This window comes from Ovis canadensis, chromosome 1 (genome assembly GCF_042477335.2).
Source record: "Ovis canadensis isolate MfBH-ARS-UI-01 breed Bighorn chromosome 1, ARS-UI_OviCan_v2, whole genome shotgun sequence".
Taxonomy (NCBI): Eukaryota; Metazoa; Chordata; class Mammalia; order Artiodactyla; family Bovidae; genus Ovis; species Ovis canadensis.
In genome coordinates, this window is record NC_091245.1 from 23,622,053 (window position 1) to 23,642,159 (window position 20,107).

The window sequence follows — 20,107 nt, forward strand, 5'->3', positions numbered from 1 at the left end:
TTGTTAGGAAAAGATGAGAGTCGGCTATCACCTAATGCAGTTTCACTTTTAGGTGTATGAATACATATTTCCATTACATGAACATATAATAATTATTCTATCTAAACTCCTCCAACTCAACAGACATGAATTTGAACAAACTCTGGGAGTTGGTGAAAGACAGGGAAGCCTGGTCCATGGGGTCTCAAACAGCTGGACACGGCTGAGCGACTGAACAGCAAAAAACTCCTACTAATGGACATTTAAATTATTTCCATTCTCCATTATCATGAATAATGCTACAAATGAACATTCCTAAGAAGGTTCTTTTAGTATGTCAGACAGAATATATCTCAAAGACATATACCTAGAAGATCAGTGCTATGAGAATCTTTGCCTTTACTAGATAATCCTGAATTATGGTTGTTCCACTTTACATGCTGTACAAACATATACATTTCCACTTTTCCACACTTTTGGTATTTGTCAGATTTATTAAATTTTACCAGTCTTATAGCTAAAATGAAAATATAAAAATGAAATTGTCTGTTTAAATTTGAACTTTCCTAAATGCTAATGGGATTATGTACCTTTTCAAATGTTTATTGGTCATTTTTTTTGAGAGAAAAATAAAGAGAAGAGAGACAAGGAGACAGGCCAGTGGGGAGGGGCGATAAGGAGGAGAGGAGAGACATCTGAAGAATATAAGGTAAAATAATACTTGTTAATTTTGGAAAGTAGATGCATGCAGTCTGGTAAATTATTTTCATTTAGGTTTCAATACGTTTACAATAACATCATAAATTCATAGGGCTCCCCCAGTGGCTCAGAGGGAGAGAATCTGTCTACAATGCAGGAGTCTCAGGAGAAGCTGGTTCAATCCCTAGGACGGGAAGATCCCCTGGAGGAGCGCGTGGCAGTCCACTCTGGTGGTCTTATCTGAAGAATCCCATGGACAGAGGAGCCTGGTAGGCTATAGTTCATAGCATCGCAGAGTCGGACATGACTGAAGTGAAAATTAGCATAATTTCATAACACAATTATGTTTTAAACAGAATTAAACTTTGAATTAGTTCTTCACATTTCAGGTACTAAGGGCTATGTGGTAGTTTTGGGCAATGATCCTGAATCACAATTTGATTCAGAAAATAGTAAGCACTTACTCGAAGGCCAGAAATCCTCCTCATGGTAACCTGGCGGTTTGAATCATGGTGTCCAGAAAGTTGATTTGGACCCGGGAACATGAAATCTCGTGTATTCTCGTCATATGTAGACAATGTTTCACCCACTACAAGAAAGATATCCTATGATTCAAATTATAACAAAATATGCTATTTAGAAACAATATCATCAAGTACAAATATATAATGCCTGATGCCTTAATGAAATACCTGCTTCAGGGTCATGTTTTTAATTTTTTTCTATAAAAGGAAAAAAATTAAAATAAAGTTATGTTAAATGAATTAACATATTTCCTTATAAGAAATGTCATACATACTACTGATTCTCTCCCCTTTTGTAGAAAGGGGATATTCATGCAAATTTTTTATGTACCTATGAATTCCTAGGGAAAGAAATACCACTTTAAACATATAAAACTGGCATAATATTTACACATCTAAAACTTAATTACCATCTCCATAATTTTTTTTCTATCTTCCAATCTTTTCTACCTGCCATTATAAGACATTAGATTGCACGTTGACAAAAATATAGACATTTTTTAGAATTTGTGGTTACCAGAATTAGGTATATATGTGACACTCGAAAATTTTACATTACTAGCTTTCAACAAAATATAGCCTCCTGTGACTCACATAAAATAAAGACTTAAGATAGATTCTTCTATAATCATAGAAATCAATAATATAAATATAACTATCCTTCAGGTTTTAACTGTACCTACCACAGGGATCTATACTGCTTAGGTACAGTTTTAATTCCCAAACATTTCTAATAACAGCCAATACACAAAAACAAAGATAAGGAACTATTTTATCAGTAAAAGCATACTGTTTTAGAAAAATCACAAGAACTTTTAAGATGTTAATTTTTATGAATGTCACAAAATATGCTAGGATGATACCAGGTTATTTTTCATTTTCGATTATGATTATTTATTCAATTTTAGAACAACGTGTTCACATATAATTTATGTCAATCTTTCTGTATATATTATTTTGGCCTACTGATATTTTACACACAGTGGACCAATGCTAGAAACTCAACATTGCTCTTAACATGGCAAAAAGTGGAAAAGATGACATTTTCGAAAAGTATTTCATTAAAATGGGTTCACATGTCAATTACCTTATCAAAATACAATACAGTACCTGGTGGAACTAGCTGAATCAACTCAAACAATGCTGTATCATCTGAAAGATTAAAGAAAAATTTCCTTAAATAAATTTATAATAAATAATAACTACCCTACCACAGAAGTACATAAAAGCCAAAGTAATTGTTCAGTAGACTACATCTATGTTTATACTTTAGTATACTGTCTGTATTTTTGGTTGCTCTTTATCATATAGATTTATTAATCTGTAGTAGAAATTGATCTTTTCTAGGCTTTTTCCTGATTTTAAGGCCTTAATTTTTTAGAGTACTTTTGTTTAGGTTTACAACAAAATTGAGAGAGAGGGACACGGATTGCCTCTATATATGCCCTGCCCCTAAGCATTCATAGCCTCCCCGTCTATCATTCACAGGAATGGCACATTTTTTAAAACAAGCATGAACCTACACCGATACATCATGATCGCCCAAAGGCTATAGTTTATCTTAGGGTTCACTCTTAGTAATGTACACTCTGTGGGTTTAGACAAATGTTTGATGCTTTTGAACTGTGGTGTTGGAGAAGACTCTTGAGAGTCCCTTGGACTGCAAGGACATCCAACCAGTCCATTCTGAAGATCAGCCCTGGGATTTCTTTGGAAGGAATGATGCTGAAGCTGAAACTCTAGTACTTTGGCCACCTCATGCGAAGAGTTGACTCATTGGAAAAGACTCTGATGCTGGGAGGGATTGGGGGCAGGAGGAGAAGGGGACGACAAAGGATGAGATGGCTGGATGGCATCACTGACTCGACGGACGTGAGTCTAAGTGAACTCCGGGAGATGGTGATGGACAGGGAGGCCTGGTGTGCTGCGATTCATGGGGTCACAAAGAGTCGGACACGACTGAGCGACTAAACAACTGAACTGAATAATGACATTGTATGTTAGCTGTTCAGTCATGTCCGACTCTGTGACCCTATGGACTGTAGCCTACCAGGCTTCTGTGTCCACGGAATTCTCCAGGCAAGAATATTGGAGTGGAATGCCATTCCTTTTTCCAGAGGAACTTCCCAACCCAGTGATCGAACCCTGGTCTCCTGCAGTGCAGGCAGATTCTTTACCGTTTGAGCTACAGGGAAGTCCTATATGACATTATCCATCGTTACAAAACCATACAGAGTATTTTTCACTGCCCTGTCCCTCTGTTCTCTGGTTATTTACCTCTCCCCTCCCCACAATCCACCACCACCACAATCACTTTTTGCCTTTTCCAGAATGTCATGTACTTGAAATCACACAGTATGTAGCCTTTCAGATTGGCTTCTTTTACTTACTAATATGCATTTAAGGTTCCCCTATGTGTTTTTATGGCTTGATAGCTCATTTCTTTTTATTGCTGAGTAATATCCCATTGTCTGGATATTCCACAGTTTACTCCTTCACCTACTGAAAGACATCAACTGCTTTCAAGTTTTGGCAATTATGAATAGAGCTTCTATAAATATCCACATGCAGAATTTTGTGTAGACATAAATTTCCAATTCTTTGCATAAAAACCAAGGAGCAGTATTGTCCAATCATATGGAAAGGATGCACTAGCTTTTGGAAAAAACCCACCAAACTGTCTTCCAAAGTGTCTGCACCATTCTGCATTCTCACCAGCAACAAGTGAGAGTTCCTGTTGCTCTGTATCCTCACTAGCATTTCATGTTGTCACTGTTCCAGATTCCAATTCTAAGGAATGTACAGCAATCTCATTGTTTTAATTTTCATTTCTCTAGTGATATACAATGTGAAGTATCTTTTCACGTGCTTTTTTGCCACCTGTATATTTTTGGTGAGGTGTCTATTAAGGCTTTTGACCCATTTTTTAACTAGGTTGTTTGTTTTCTTATCATTGAGTTTTAAGCATTATTGGCATATTTTAGATAATAGTCCTTTATCAGGTGTGTCTTTTGCAAATATCTTCATCTGGTCTGTGGCTGGTCTTCTAATTCTCTTGATTTTTCCTTTCACAGAGCAGAAGTTTTTAACCTATCAGCTTCAGCTTATCAATTATTTCTTCCATAGTTTCTTTCAAAAACAACTATGGTGTTTTCTTGTCTCTAAAAACATATCACCATGCCCAAGATCATCTAGATTTTTCTCCTGTGCTAACATCTAGGAGTTTTATAGTTTTGCATTTTCCAGTTATGTCTATGATCCATCGGTGGTGGTGGTTTACTTGCTAAATTGTGTCCGACTCTTGTGACCCTATGGACTGTACCCCACCAGGTTCCTCTATCCATGGAATTTTCCAGGCAAGAATATTGGAATGGGTTCCCATTTCATCCTCCAGGGGATCTTCCCAACCCAAGGATCAAACTTGTATCTACTATATTGCAGGCAGTCTCCTGCATTGCAAACGGATTCTTAACCAATTGAGTCATGAGGGAAGCTGATAGAATATACATTTAACAGTATATATTTCCCTCTAAGTACTACTACAGCTGCATCCCACAACTTTTGTTCTATAATAGTTTTATAATTCAATAGAAAACATTTTCTAATTTCTGATATGCTTTCCTCTTTACCCAGGTGTTCCTGAGAAATAAATTTAATTTCCAAACACAAGGCAATATTCTAGTTGTCTTTCTGTTACTGCTTTCTAGCTAAAATTTAACTGTACAGTGATCAGAAAACATAATGATTATGGTTCAATGCTTTGAAATTTGCGACTGAATTTGTGGCTTAAAATATGATCAAATGAAATAATTTTGTAGTTGGAAGGTGTTGATTAAGCATTTTATATATGTCCATGTAAAAATGTGATAATCCTTTTGTCCTAAACTTCTATATCCTTATTGATTTTATGGTTGTTCTATAACTACTGAGAAAGGGGTGTTAAATCTCCCACTGCAGTTGGTTACAGTTGGTCTTTATTTACTTTGAGGCTATACTATTAGATCTGTTCAAACTGGAAACTCGGAGAAGGCAGTGGCACCCCACTCCAGTACTCTTGCCTGGAAAATCCTATGAACGGAGGAGCCTGGTAGGCTGCAGTCCACGGGGTCGCTAAGAGTCAGATAAGACTGAGCAACTTCACTTTCACTTTTCACTTTCATGCATTGGAGAAGGAAATGGCAACCCACTCCAGTGTTCTTGCCTGGAGAGTCCCAGGGATGGGGGAGCCTGATGGGCTGCCGTCTATGGGGTCGCACAGAGTCGGACATGACTAAAGTGACTTAGCAGCAAACTGGAAACTACTGTCTTCCTAGTTAAGTTTTATCAATATGACATGAGCATTTTGTCATGTCATGACATGAGCATGATGTGAACATTTTTTCCCAATGCTTATATCTAAGTCTTAAAACTACTTGATTAGGGTTTATAAATCCAGTCTGACAATGTTTATCTTTTAATTGGAAGTTAATCCACTTATATTTAATGAGAATTACTTCTGAATCTACATCTACCTCTATCTACTTTGTCCTGCTTTGAATTTATTAAAAAGAATTATTCCAAATGTTTTCCCTGTACTGGTTCGGAGTTTTTATGCTCAAATTGTATTTTTTAAGCAGTTACCCTTGAAAATATTACATGTATCCTTTTAACTTATCAAAGTTTAATGTTAACACCTTATAAAAATCCCTTTTTCATTACTCCTGCTATGTTGCTGTTAGTCTAACTCTGTGTATTTTTTAACTTTCATAATTACCTTTTTAAGCAATCAATGCTCATTTATATTTATTCATACAAAATGACTTTCATTTTTCTACTATCACTTTTGCATCTATGATCTTCATTCTCCTTCTGCCTGAAATATATTCTTTAGAATTTCCTTTGGTAAGCTGACTGGTGGCACACACTTTCAACTGTGTGTTTAAAGGTCTATTGTACAATCATTCTTACAAAATATTTTTTGCTTAGTGTAGAATTTGTGGTTAGAAGTTGTTTTCTTTCAGGCTATTACAGATATCCCACTATCATTTAGCTTCCACTATTGCTGCTGAAAAGTCATCTATCAAACTAACATGACTTTGAGGGACTTCTGAGATGTTTCATATTTGGTTTTCTGTAGTCACCATAACTTTCTACATGTGTATTTCTTTTAATATAGACATCAAATCAGAGGATAAGTAAGTCTAACACATTCCAAAAAAATATATGATCCATTAGGAGTTTTAATTTTTGTGAAAGGTATATGGTCTGTATCTAGATTCATTCTTTTTTGAGTGTATGTCCAGTTGCTCTAGTACCATTTACTGAAGAATCTATAATATCTTTGTTCTACAGTATTGTCCTTGCTCCTTTGTTAAAGATCAGTTGACTATATTTACAGAGGCATATTTCTGTTCTTCTCATATATTTTTATAAATATAAATTAAGTTTTCTTCTTAAACAGAGTGATGGGCACAGCTGGGTATATTATACAACTCTTTAGACTTTTAATATGTCTGAAATACTTTATAATAAATTTATAGAAATAAGAATAAAATATAAATTACATCCTTTCTCCCTTCTAAGAACCCATGAATGAGACAAATCTGTTTCTTCCTTTAAATCCTATTACTTTCAACCAAGGGAAATCTCAGTCATTTAACTCAATAACTATATGCCCAATTTATGAAGAACTAGTAAATATTCCTTATGACTCATAAATTGGGGCTGTAATAAGGAAAAAAATAACTGATACAGAGATTTTCCTCAATGATCTGACATTGTGTTGAAAAGGCAAACATTAAATAAAATAAGGAAACAAACATTTACAAACTACAACTACAACAGAGGCATTCAGGTTGTGCTGTAAGAGTATTATAACAAGATAATCCAGTCAGGGAGTCAGCAAAGTCTGAAGAAGATCTCTTTAGGACTTAACCCATAGCATGAATAACTGTAAACCAGGAGTTAGGAAAGAGAAAGAAAAGACAGAAGTTGCTCAGTCATGTCTGACTCTTTGAGACCCCATGGACTGCAGCCTACCAGGCTCCTCCATCCATAGGATTTTCCAGGCAAGAGTAATGGAGTGGGTTGCCATTTCCTTCTCCAGGGGATCTTCCCAACCCAGGGATCGAACCTGGATCTCCTGCACTGCACACAGACGCTTTAGTGTCTGAACCACCAGGGAAGCCCATGAGAGTCATGGGGAGTGAGAAACTAGAGATTTAAGCAGGACAAACAGGATGTACAAAGGCTCTTAACAGAACATAGCAGGGTAATATGAGAGATTAATGGTTCAAAAGCAAACTTCTTATTCAAATCAACTTGAAAAGGTAGACACCTAAAAAATCTGTTTGAGGCAGTAGAGACCTAAGAAGATAGTATACAAATTACAAATCTGAAACTCAGTATAAGAAATAAATACAGAGAAGTAATCCACTGGATCATGGAAAAAGCAAGAGAGTTCCAGAAAAACATCTATTTCTGCTTTATTGACTATGCCAAAGCCTCTGACTGTGTGGATCACAATAAACTGTGGAAAATTCTGAAAGAGATGGGATTACCAGACCACCTGACCTGCCTCTTGAGAAATCTGTATGCAGGTCAGGAAGCAACAGTTAGAACTGGACATGGAACAACAGACTGGTTCCAGATTGGAAAAGGAGTACGTCAAGGCTGTATATTGTCACCCTGCTTATTTAACTTCTATGCAGAGTACATCATGAGAAACGCTGGACTGGAAGAAACACAAGCTGGAATCAAGATTACCGGGAGAAATATCAATAACCTCAGATATGCAGATGACACCACCTTTATGGCAGAAAAGTGAAGAGGAGCTAAAAAGCCTCTTGATGAAAGTGAAAGAGGAGAGTGAAAAAGTTGGCTTAAAGCTCAACATTCAGAAAATGAAGATCATGGAAGATCCGGTCCCATCACTTCATAGGAAATAGATGGAGAAACAGCGGAAACAGTGTCAGACTTTATTTTTGGGGGCTCCAAAATCACTGCAGATGGTGATTGCAGCCATGAGATTAAAAGACGCTTACTTCTTGGAAGAAAAGTTATGACCAACCTAGACAGTATATTCAAAAGCAGAGACCTTACTTTGCCAACTAAAGTCCATTTAGTCAAGGCTATGGTTTTTCCTGTGGTCATGTATGGATGTGAGAGTTGGACTGTGAAGAAGGCTGAGCACTGAAGAATTGATGCTTTTGAACTGTGGTGTTGGAGAAGACTCTTGAGAGTCCCTTGGGCTGCAAGGACATCCAACCAGTCCATTCTGAAGGAGATCAGCCCTGGGATTTCTTTGGAAGGAATGATGCTGAAGCTGAGACTCCAGTACTTCGGCCACCTCATGAGAAGAGTTGACTCATTGGAAAAGACTCTGATGCTGGGAGGGATTGGGGGCAGGAGGAGAAGGGGACAACCGAGGATGAGATGGCTGGATGGCATCACAGACTCGATGGACGTGAGTCTGAGTGAACTCCAGGAGATGGTGATGGACAGGGAGGCCTGGCGTGCTGCGATTCATGGGGTCGCAAAGAGTCGGACATGACTGAGCGACTGAACTGAACTGAAGCCTGGTATTTGAGGCTCCTTCTCTTTTTGGGTATCTGACAGTTCTGACAGAGGTAGCTAAGAGGGTAAGGAGCAGAGTATAACTTTTTGTAAGCTCATGAAGTAGAGTTACAAAAATTGGAGTATCATGACCTTGGGAAGAGATGAGAAGAGAGGTCTGCAGGTAAGAGACAATGGCCTGTAAAGTAGCTAGGCCTTAGGCTGAATCTTGAGAGGATAAACCATAAGAGTAAACTAAAAATAGATAACCCATGCTATGTACTGAATGTCTGCATCCCCTCAAAATGAATAAGTTGAAATTCTACCCCCCCAAGTGTGATATTTAGAGTTAGGGCCTTTATGAGGTTATTAGGGCTAAGGCTTCATTAATGGGATTAGTGCCCATTAGTGCCACTGGTGACCAAAAGACCCCAGAGAATGTCCTTACCCTTTCTGCCACATGGGGAAACAGAGAAGACGGTCATCTATGAACTGAAAGGGGACCCTCACCAAATCTGCTGACTCCTTGATCTGGGATTTTCCAGCTTCGAGAACTATGAAAAATCAACTCCTATTATTTATAAGCCACCCAGTCTAGGGTATTTTGCTGTACCAGCCCAAAAGGACTAAGACAGTCAACTAAGAATTTAGGCTTAAATCTGAATCATCCCAAATCTTGTCTGAATTAAGTTGGTCTAGAATTCCAAGTGCCCTTTAGAAATCTTCTAAAACAATCATAAACCTTGTCTAAAGGAAAATATCTTCATAAAAGGTTTTTAATCATTTCTAAAATTTTTATATATAAAATCTGACATTTAATGAAAATCAACCAGGGATATAGGGAAAAAAATCACTGGGATCAAAACACAAGAGAAATAACAGGAAATAAAAACAAATCAACAAGAAATCCAGAAAAAATAGCTATCAGACTGCAACTTATGCTTGGGGCTGGTGCATGGGGATGACCCAGAGAGATGTTATGGGGAGGGAGGTGGGAGGGGGGTTCATGTTTGGGAAAGCATGTAAGAATTAAAGATTTTAAAATTATTTAAAAAAAATAAAATAAAATAAAATATGCTTACTATGCTCAAGAAAATAAAATACAAGATTGAAAATGTCAGCAGACAACTAGAAAGCATTACAAGAACCAAGTGGAAAATTTTTAACTAAGAAGTAAAATAACCAAAAATTAACCATAACAAAGTATTTACTAACAGATTATAAATTATTCCAGAGAGAATTATGGAATTGGAAGACATAAGCATCTTGAGAGAAGCACAGAAAACCAAAAAGATGGAGCAACATAAAAAAGAAAAAAAAAAGAACAGAGTAAGAATAATGTGTAATTGGATCTATAAAAAGAGAGAAGAAAAAAGGAGAAAAATATTTAAAAAGTTAATGTCTGAGAATTTATCTTAAGAAAGACATCAAGATACAAATCCCAAGAGAACAAATTTTAAAACACACACACACATACACACACAAAGCTGAGTACACTGAAGTAAAGCTACAGGAAAACAGATGTAAGAGAATATATTAAAAGAAGCCAGCAGAAAAAGTAAAAAATACCTTCAAAGAAGTAACAATAAAATTAACAGATGATTTCTCATCAGAAAGTAAGGGAGCAAAAAGATAATGAAATAGTGTTAATATTTTCTAAGTGCTGGATGACACTAATACCAACATTCAGTACATGTGTAACTGAATACTTTGCTGTACACCTGAAGCTAATACAACAGTGTTAATCAACTATACTTCAATATAAAATTTTAAAAAAATATCCTTCAGAAAAGGTGAAATAAAGACATTTTCAGAGAAATAAAAATCAAGATAATCTATCAACAAAAGACTATAAGAAAGGAATCGTGAAAGGATATTCCTTAGAAAGAAGCAATAAATCTAGAAGATTTTCAAAAAATGAAAGGAAATAAAGAACAACCAAAAAGGCTAAATATAGATATAAAGTGAACTAAATGAAGCCTATATAATCATAGCAATACTATTTTGTGTGGTTTAATTGCAAACTAAATTAAAATGCACAACTAAAAATAATACATTGTCTAGAAGGGTTACAAATAAAGTGAACTATGAACTTCCAGATGTTCAAGCTGGATTTCGAAAAGGCAGAGGAACCAGAGATCAAATTGCCAATATCTGTTGGATCACAGAAAAAGCAAGTGAATTCCAGAAAAACATCCACTTCTGCTTCATTGTCTACGCCAAAACCTTGGACTGTGTGGATCACAACAAACTGGAAAATTCTTCAAGAGATGGGAATACCAGACTGCCTCCCTGCCTCCTGAGAAATCTATATGCAGGTCAAGAAGCAACAGTTAGAACTGGACATGGAACAACAGACTGGTTCCAATTTGAGAAAGGAATACATCAAGGCTGTGTATTGTCACCTTGCTTATTTAACTTATATGCAGAATACATCATGCAAAATGCTAGACTGGATGAAGCACAAGGTGAGATCAAGATTGCAGGGAGCCATCTGTAGTCTTTGGAGAACTGTCTGTTTAGGTCTTTTTCCTACTTTTTGATTGGGTTGTTTGATTTTCTGGTATTGAGTTGTATGAGATGCTTGTATATTTTGGAAATTAATCGTTTGTCAGTTCTTGTAAAGATGCTCATTATTAGAGAAATGCAAATTAAAATTACAAAGAGATATCACCTCACACTGGTCAGAATGGCCAGCATCAAAAAGTCTACAAACAATAAATGCTGGAGAGGGAATGGAGAAAAGGGAACACTCTTGCACTGTTGATGGGAATGTAAATTGATACGGCCACTATGGAAGACAGTATGGAGATTCCTAAAACTCTAGGAATAAACCCACCATATGATCCAGCAATCCCACTCCTAGGCATATACCCTGAGGAAACCAAAATTGAAAAATACACATGTACTCCAATGTTCATTGCAGCACTATTTACAATAGAACATATTTACAATATGTTTACAATAGAATATATTTACAATAGCTAGTAAGCAACTTAGGTGTCCACCAAAAGATGAATGGATAAAGAAGTTGTGGTATATATACACAATGGAATATTACTTAGCCATAAAAAGTAATGTATCTGAGTCAGTTCTAGTGAGGTGGATGGACCTAGAGCTTATTATACAGAGTGAAGTGAGTCAGAAAGAGAAAGATAAATATTGTATACCAACACACATATATGGAATCTAGAAAGATGGTACTGATGAACTTCTTTTCAAGGCAGCAGTGGAGAAACAGACACAGAGAACAGACTTATGGACACGGGGAGAGGGGAAGAGAAGCTGAGATGGATGGAGAGAGCAACATGGAAACTTACATTATCATATGTGAAATAGATAGCCAATGGGAATTTTCTGTATGTCTCAGGGAATTCAAATGGGGCTTTTATCAACCTAGCAGGATGGGATTGGGGGAGAGGTGCAAGGAAGGTTCAAGAGAGGGGACATATGTATGCCTATGGCTGATTCATGCTGATGTTTCACAGAAAATGAAATTCTGTAAAGCAATGATCCTTCAATTAAAAGATAAATAATTATTTTTAAATGTGCAAAAAAAAGTTTGCAAAGAAAAATATCAATAACCTCATATATGCAAATGACACCAACCTTATGGCAGAAAGCAAAGAGAAACTAAAGAGCCTCTTGATGACAGTGAAAGAGACTGAAAAAGCTGGCTTAAAATTCAACATTCAAAAAATCAAAATCATGGCATCCTGTCCCATCACTTCATGGCAAATAAATGGGGAAACAATGGAAAATGACAGACTTTATTTTCTATGGGCTCCAAAATCTCTGCTAATGGTGACTGCAGCCAGAAATTAAAAGACACTTGCTCCTTGGAAGAAAAGCTATGACCCACCTAGACAGCATATTAGAAAGTAGAGACATTACTTTGCTGACAAAGGTTTGTCTAGTTAAAGCTATGGTTTTTCCAGTAGTCATCGATGGATGTGAGAGTTGAACTATAAAGAAAGTTGAGCACAGAACTGATGCTTTTGAACCATGGTGTTGGAGAAGACTCTCGAGAGTCCCTTGGACTGCAAGGAGATCAAACCAGTCCATCCTAAACGAAATAAGTCCTGAGTATTCATTGGATGAACTGATGCTGAAGCTGAAGCTCCAATACTTTGATAGACTGAAGTGCTCTGACTTATTGGAAAAGACCCTGATGCTGGGAAAGGTTGAAGACAGGAGCAGAAGGGGACGACAGAGGATGAGATCATTGGGTGGCATCACTGACTTGATGGACATGAGTTTGAAAAGCTCTGGGAGTTGGTGATGGACAGGGAAGCCTGGCGTACTGAAGTCCATGGGGTCACAGAGAGTTGAACATGACTGAGTGACTGAACAACAACAATCTTATTGTATATACTTAGTAACTTTATCTCCTCTTTTTCAGTTTTTATGCTTCTAATTTCTATTTTTGTCTAACTGCATTGGATAGTACCTCCACAACAATTTTAAAGGATCATCTATTTTCTCTAATTTTTTTGGCCATGCTGCATGGCTTGTAGGATCTTAGTTCCCTGACTAGGATTGACCTCAGGCCACCACACTGAACACACTAAGTCCTTACAACTGGAGCATCCGGGAATACCCAGAGATTATCTAGTTTCTAAGATCTCTTCCCACTCTGAGAGTCTAGATTTTACCTGGAGTAGAAAAGGGTCTAGGAAATTAACCTGCATGGGGTCTGGGCTTGAAGTTCTAGTTCTTTTTCTTCTTCATTGCACATATTCAGCACTTTTCTGGCAATACCAAAGACCACAGATACTAATTTCATCACCATCCTACTATGTTTTGTGCCTAAACTGGCACTATGGGCTCATGTTGGTCCATAAGAACAGAGGAAGGAAGGCAAGCAGACTTCCTAACTCCGGTTCTAATGTTCACATAATCTATAACCATGAACAGTAGCAGCTGTTCACTGTACCTCAATTTCTGCATCTTTAAAAGTGGCTCTTGGATGAGAGAAACCGACATAGCTTTCTTAAGTTTTCCATGACTTTGTCTCTTATTCTGTTAAAATAAATCCCTTCATCTTCTGCAAACAGCTTCTTGCTTGGGCCTTGATGTCAGTACTTGTTTTTGTATAGGTATCCTTGTGTACTGTATAGATATACTTGGTACTGTATAGGTATACTTGTTACTATAATCTGGCTAGAAAGTATGTCTGTCTGCCTATGACCACATTGAGGACATGAACTGAGTCTGACCCCATTCCATCATCTCTTTCTTGTTTTACTACAATAGCTTCTAACCTGGTTTCCTTTCTGCTTCAGAGCAATCTTTTAAAATGTAAACAGATAATGGCGCTTCTTTAACTGAAACTGCTCTATCCTTCCCTATCGCTCACAGGACAGACTCCAAACCCCTTCATATATTATAAAAGGCCCTGTATGATCTGGCCTTTGCTTGCTCCCTGCCTACTCTCAGCTCTCACAACTTCTGGTCTGATACTCTATACTTCAGTCCTATAGAGCTGCCTGGAGTACTTCAAATCTCTAGGCTTGTGACTTTCATCTCCATATTTACATATAATGAATATCTCCTCTGCCTGAAATACAAGTTCTCTTTATCTGGGTAACCCTAACAACCTTAAGACTTAAGGCAAACTAAGGAGATGCTCACCATTTCCATATCCTTTTCCTGGACCATGGACAACATCTCTGTTTCCCTTGGTATTTGGTTGGGATCAAAAGGGATGTGGGCAGTGGTAATAAGTGCCACTTCCAGGCCTGGTCATCAAACACATACACAATTGCCCAATTCTCACTCCTGGACATGGAAGCTACATGTAAAATCAATGGTATTTTAATAAGCAAAAAGGCTAGTTCACCAAGTCAACACTGGGAGGAAAACTGCCAGACAAGTCACTTGACCTGCATCAGACTGTAATGAAGCTTTACTGTATTAAGCCACTGAGATTTGGGGACTGCTTATTATAGCATCTAAAAGTGTTCACCTGACTCGTACAAAAAGACAAATTCAAATAGCCATTTTTATCCCTCAGGGATGAGTGAACAGCCTCCTGTGTGCTCTCACAATTCTCTTTCCTGGCACTGACCACACGGCACAATCATGCTTTGCTTGTTTTCATCTCCCATTAAAATGTGAACTCTTTCAGGGAAGGGACCATACATTCTTGGTTTTTTAAATTCACAAGCCCTGGTACACAGTAGGTTATTACTGGAAGTTTGGTGGGAGAATGAATAGAAAATGAGTCAATTAACCGATGGTAGAATGAGTGAAATAAATGAATGAACAGCTGCATCTGAACTTTTTCCCAGCAGTCAAATGAGGTGCTTTTTTTGTGGCTATGTTAGAGCAGAGGGTGTGCTGCTAATGCAGGGACATCATGTGAGGATGTGAGAGCTGGACTATAAAGAAAGCTGAGCACCGAAAAACTGATGCTTTTGAACTGTGGCACTGGAGAAGACTCTTGTAAGTCCTGTGGACTGCAAATGATCAAAACAGTCAATCCTAGAGGAAATCAGTCCTCAATGTTCATTGGAGGGACTAATACTAAAGCTGAAGCTCCAATACCTTAACCACTTGATGCGAAGAACTGACTCATTGGAAAAGACTCCAATGCTGGGAAAGATTGAAAGCAAGAGAAGGAGACAACAGAGGATGAGATGGTTGGATGGCATCACCAACTTGGTGGACATGAGTTCGAGCAAACTCCAGGAGCTGGTGATGGACAGGGAAGCCTGGCATGCTACAGTCCATGGGGTTGCAAAGAATTGGACAGGAATGAGTGACTGACCTGAACTGAAAAAGTCAAGAAGGCAAGTTGCAGCATTGACTCATGAATGGACATTAATAAGGGTCTCCTGTATGTTAGCTTTGATGTAATACCTGACATAATGCCATCAGTAAGCTAAAGTAAGATATAGAAAGAATGCTTCAACGTTGTTACCAACACAAAGGGAACACACCTTTTTAAGCAAACAAGTCATGTTTATCTTTGATTCCTAGCCCAGATGCTCAGGGAAATCACCATTAAATTCCAAGAAGTAGTACTATTATAGGTCACATCCTCTGACTGAAATGCAAACTAACAAATTTTTAATACTTAGACTAATCATGAATAAATATCTGAAACAGACTGAAAAAAACAACAGCACCAATATGAAGGTTCAGTGAAATGACTGGATACCCAACAAATATTTTTTCACTTTCTTGCATATTAACTACAAAAAAAGAGAAGAAAGGAAAATTACACAAAGAATCTTATTCTCAAAAGTCACAAAATATGCAACAGTTAAAAATAAATATGAAAATAAACATGAAATACATGGCAACTATACATACACACACACACTCACACACATACCCCAAAACCTTGGTAACAGGGTGAAAGAAAACATAAGTTTAATAAGTCAATATATATCACTTACCTACATGGGAAAAATGAATAATATAAAAATGCTAATTCTTTCAAAATAATTAAAATTCAAAGAGGTTTATCTTAGACCTTAAAAATGAGTTTAAGTTCATCTAGAAAAATAAACAAGTAGGAATATAAATGTGTGCTTTTTAAATGAAAGAACATGGATTACAGAAAGATGTAATGATTAACTATGCAGTATTGGCCCACATATAGATACTTAGAATAAGTAAATAGATATAATGAGGTGGGGACAAATGGGAGAGTACACAGAGACACAGGATGAGGGTAGAAAGGATATTAATGAGGAACAGATTTCTGCTTCAGATAATGGCAATTTACATAAAGCAGACCAATCATCTTACTAAGACGACTAAGAAAATCTGGTCAAGTTATGTTTTTAAATCTGCTTGAAGGCACAGAGAAGCTAACAAGGCAATGAAGAATTACAGGGCCAAGTTCTGGGAAAACAAAGAAGAGTCAGGGAGATGAGCCAAACATTGGAACTGCTTTCTCCCCAAGGGCATCTGCTAATTCCAGAAATGGCAAACTAAGGATTAATAAACTTAGCTGAGATTTTGATGGTCTCATAGACCTAGAAGAAAAATATCACTACAGGAGACCTCCCTGGTGGTCCAGTGGTTAAGAATTTGCCAGCCAAAGCAGGGGACACAGGTTTGGTCCTTCGTCTGGGAAGATTCTACACGCTGCAGGGCAACTTAGCTCACATGCCACAGAGCACGTGCTCTAGAGCCCGTGAGCCACAACTACAGAGCCCAAATGCCACAGCTGCTGAAGTCTGTGTACCTAGAATCTGTGCTCTGCAACAAGAGAAGCCATCACAATGAGAAGCACACACACCGCAACTAGAGAGCAGCCCCCACATGCAACAGCTAGAGAAAGTTCACTATCAGCAACAGAGGCCCAGGGCACCAAAAACTAATTAGTTAAGAAAAATCACTATAGGGCCTACACCAAGAAGGAGGGGTCTTCATAAATTCTCCACAGTTTAGAGAAGACTATCTAAAAGACAACACCACAGGAGTAAGGATAAACTAGAAATACCCTCCCCTGGTCCTTTCACTCAGAAAGAAACTCAGCTTCCAATCACCATAATCTCTGACATCAGACTGACATGATAGAGGTTTGCTGGTACCACTGACACCCTACAGAAGGGAAATAAAAGGCAAACATATAGCCTATCTGGAGAACAATACTATGACGTTATGTTCCCAATTATTTCTATAATTTTTCACATACAAAGTTCAATACTCAAAAGGAACTGTACAATTATTTTTAGGAAAGTGTTCAGCAGTATCAAATAAAGCTAAATATACATCTATTCTATGACACAGAAATTCCACTCCAAGAGAACTGAGTATAAATGTTTATCAAAAGATATTTATAAGAATATTCATAATAAGCCTAAAAACAATCCTCATTTACAAGAAATGAATAAATTACTTTCATATAATGGAATAATAAAGAGCAATAAAAAAAGAATGGACTAATGAAATACAACATCATAGGTGATTCACAGACATTAGGCTGAACGAAAAAACTCATTCAAACAAATACATATTTATGATTTAACTTATATTAAGTCCAAAAACGGACAAAAGTTACAACAGTGATTGTCGTGAGGGGGGTATTGACTGGCAGAGGTGCAAAACCTTTTCAGATGTTGGAAATATTCTCTGTCTTGATAAATGGTGGTTATGGAGTACTCAAATGTGAATAATCATTCAAGGGTACATTTAGGGCTAAAATTAGCATACTTTAGACACTAAAAATACCTAAGACAGTCTTAATAAAGGATAAACCCGGAGGGCTTAAACTACCAGATATCCAAACTGAACTTCTAGTAATTGAGAAAGCATAAAGTTTATGCAAGGACCCATGAAACAAAACAGAAAATATATAAATTTAAAAAATCCACAAGTAGGCAGGCATTTAGCTTGTGGTAAACATTAAGAGCAAGGGGAATAAAAGTCTCTTCACCAAATGGTATTGCCCAATTAGATATACATAAAATAAAAATATTATCCTTACTTCAACCATATATAGAAATAAAATCAAAGGAAGACTGCAGATCTGAATGCATATGGTAGAAATAAGTCTTCTAGAAAATTATATAGAGTATCTTCATAACTTGAGTGTGGGAAAATTAACAAGATGGCTCTAGTCTTGCTCTTTCAACCCGTGCTCTCATGCTCATTCACTCCATGTTCTGAAAACATGACTTTGCACAGTTGTGTGATGGCTGAGGTCACTTATAGCACTGTGTATGAGTGTCACGAGTTACTCACCTGGTCATGGGCTGCTTTGTGCAGTATGCCTGTATGAGCTTCACCAGGAAAGCCCTGGCTGCTGCTGCACTGGGGCTACACTGGAGTGACATCATGGTTACGTTACATCAAGTTATGTTACGGCAACCTTATGGCTACATTATGGTTATGTTATGGCTGCAGCTTCAGCTGCCATGTCAGCCAGGAGAGAGACTGAGTTGTGGCTGCTGCGCCAGCCAGAAAAGAATAACTGTGTCTGCAGTTTCCATGGTTCCTAGAGTCTTCTTCCAGCCTCTTAGCTTGTGCTTTGCCTACCCTAGGTGCAGCAAACAGGGGGATCAGCAAGACAACTGGCATAACAAACAGAAAACAGCAACATACTGGGATAGGGAAAAACACAACCCCAAAAAGCACTAAACATAAGGGGCTTCCCTGGTGGCTGAGATGGTAAAGAATCTGCCTGCAATGAGGATGACAACAAGAATCACTAACGGATTGAAAATGCAAGCCACAGAGTCAGAAATTATTGTACTTACAACACACATAACTGACATAAATCTTGTTAACTAGAAAATATTGAGAAGCCCTACAAATTAGTAAGAAAGTAATAAACAGCCAAAAAGAGAAATGAGCGAAAGATAAGCATTCACACACACACAAAGATGCCCAGAAAAGATGATGTCATTTATCTTCACAGAAATGCAAAATGAAACCACTGTCCACAAACCATAATGACTAAAATGAAAAAGTCTGGCAATTCCAGGAGTTGGCAAGGATGTGGCGAACAGAACTTTCACCAATGGCAGAGTGTATATTGACAGAGCAACACTGTGAAACTGCTTGGCATTGTCTACTCATATTCACCGTCAGTCAGTTCAGTTCAGTCGCTCAGTCGTGTCCGACTCTGAGACCCCATGAATCGCAGCACGCCAGGCCTCCCTGTCCATCACCAACTCCAGGAGTTCACTCAGACTCACGCCCATCGAGTCAGTGATGCCATCCAGCCATCTCATCCTCTGTCGTCCCCTTCTCCTCCTGCCCCCAATCCCTCCCAGCATCAGAGTCTTTTCCAGTGAGTCAACTCTTCGCATGAGGTGGCCAAGGTACTGGAGTTTCAGCTTTAGCATCATTCCTTCCAAAGAACACCCAGGACTGATCTCCTTCAGAATGGACTGGTTGGATCTCCTTGCAGTCCAAGCGACTCTCAAGAGTCTTCTCCAACACCACAGTTCAAAAGCAGCAATTCTTTGGAGCTCAGCTTTCTTCACAGTCCAACTCTCACATCCATACATGACCACTAGAAAAGCCATAGCCTTGACTAGACGGACCTTTGTTGGCAAAGTAATGTCTCTGCTTTTCAATATGCTATCTAGGTTGGTCATAACTTTTCTTCCAAGGAGAAAGCGTCTTTTAATGTCATGGCTGCAATCACCATCTGCAGTGATTTTGGAGCCCCCCCAAAATAAAGTCTGACACTGTTTCCACTGTTTCCCCATCTATTTCTCATGAAGTGATGGGACCAGATGCAATGATCTTCGTTTTCTGAATGTTGAGCTTTAAGCCAACATTTTCTCTCTCCACTGTCACTTTCATTAAGAGGCTTTTTAGTTGCTCTTCACTTTCTGCCGTAAGAGTGGTGTCATCTGCATATCTGAGGTTACTGATATTTCTCCCAGCAATCTTGATTC

At 37.9% G+C, this 20,107-nt stretch overlaps 1 protein-coding gene across 2 annotated transcripts in view; it reads right to left on the minus strand.

The window, feature by feature from the left end:
* SPATA6 (spermatogenesis associated 6) overlaps positions 1–20,107 on the minus strand; it is a 166,633-nt gene that overhangs the window by 95,846 nt on the left and 50,680 nt on the right. For both annotated transcript variants that reach the window (XM_069590989.1, XM_069590979.1), the window contains exons 4-5: positions 2,313–2,354; positions 1,143–1,267 (exon numbers count right to left, since the gene is read on the minus strand). In XM_069590989.1, the coding sequence (XP_069447090.1) occupies positions 1,143–1,267; positions 2,313–2,354 (167 nt within the window). The remainder of the gene's footprint in view (positions 1–1,142; positions 1,268–2,312; positions 2,355–20,107) is intronic.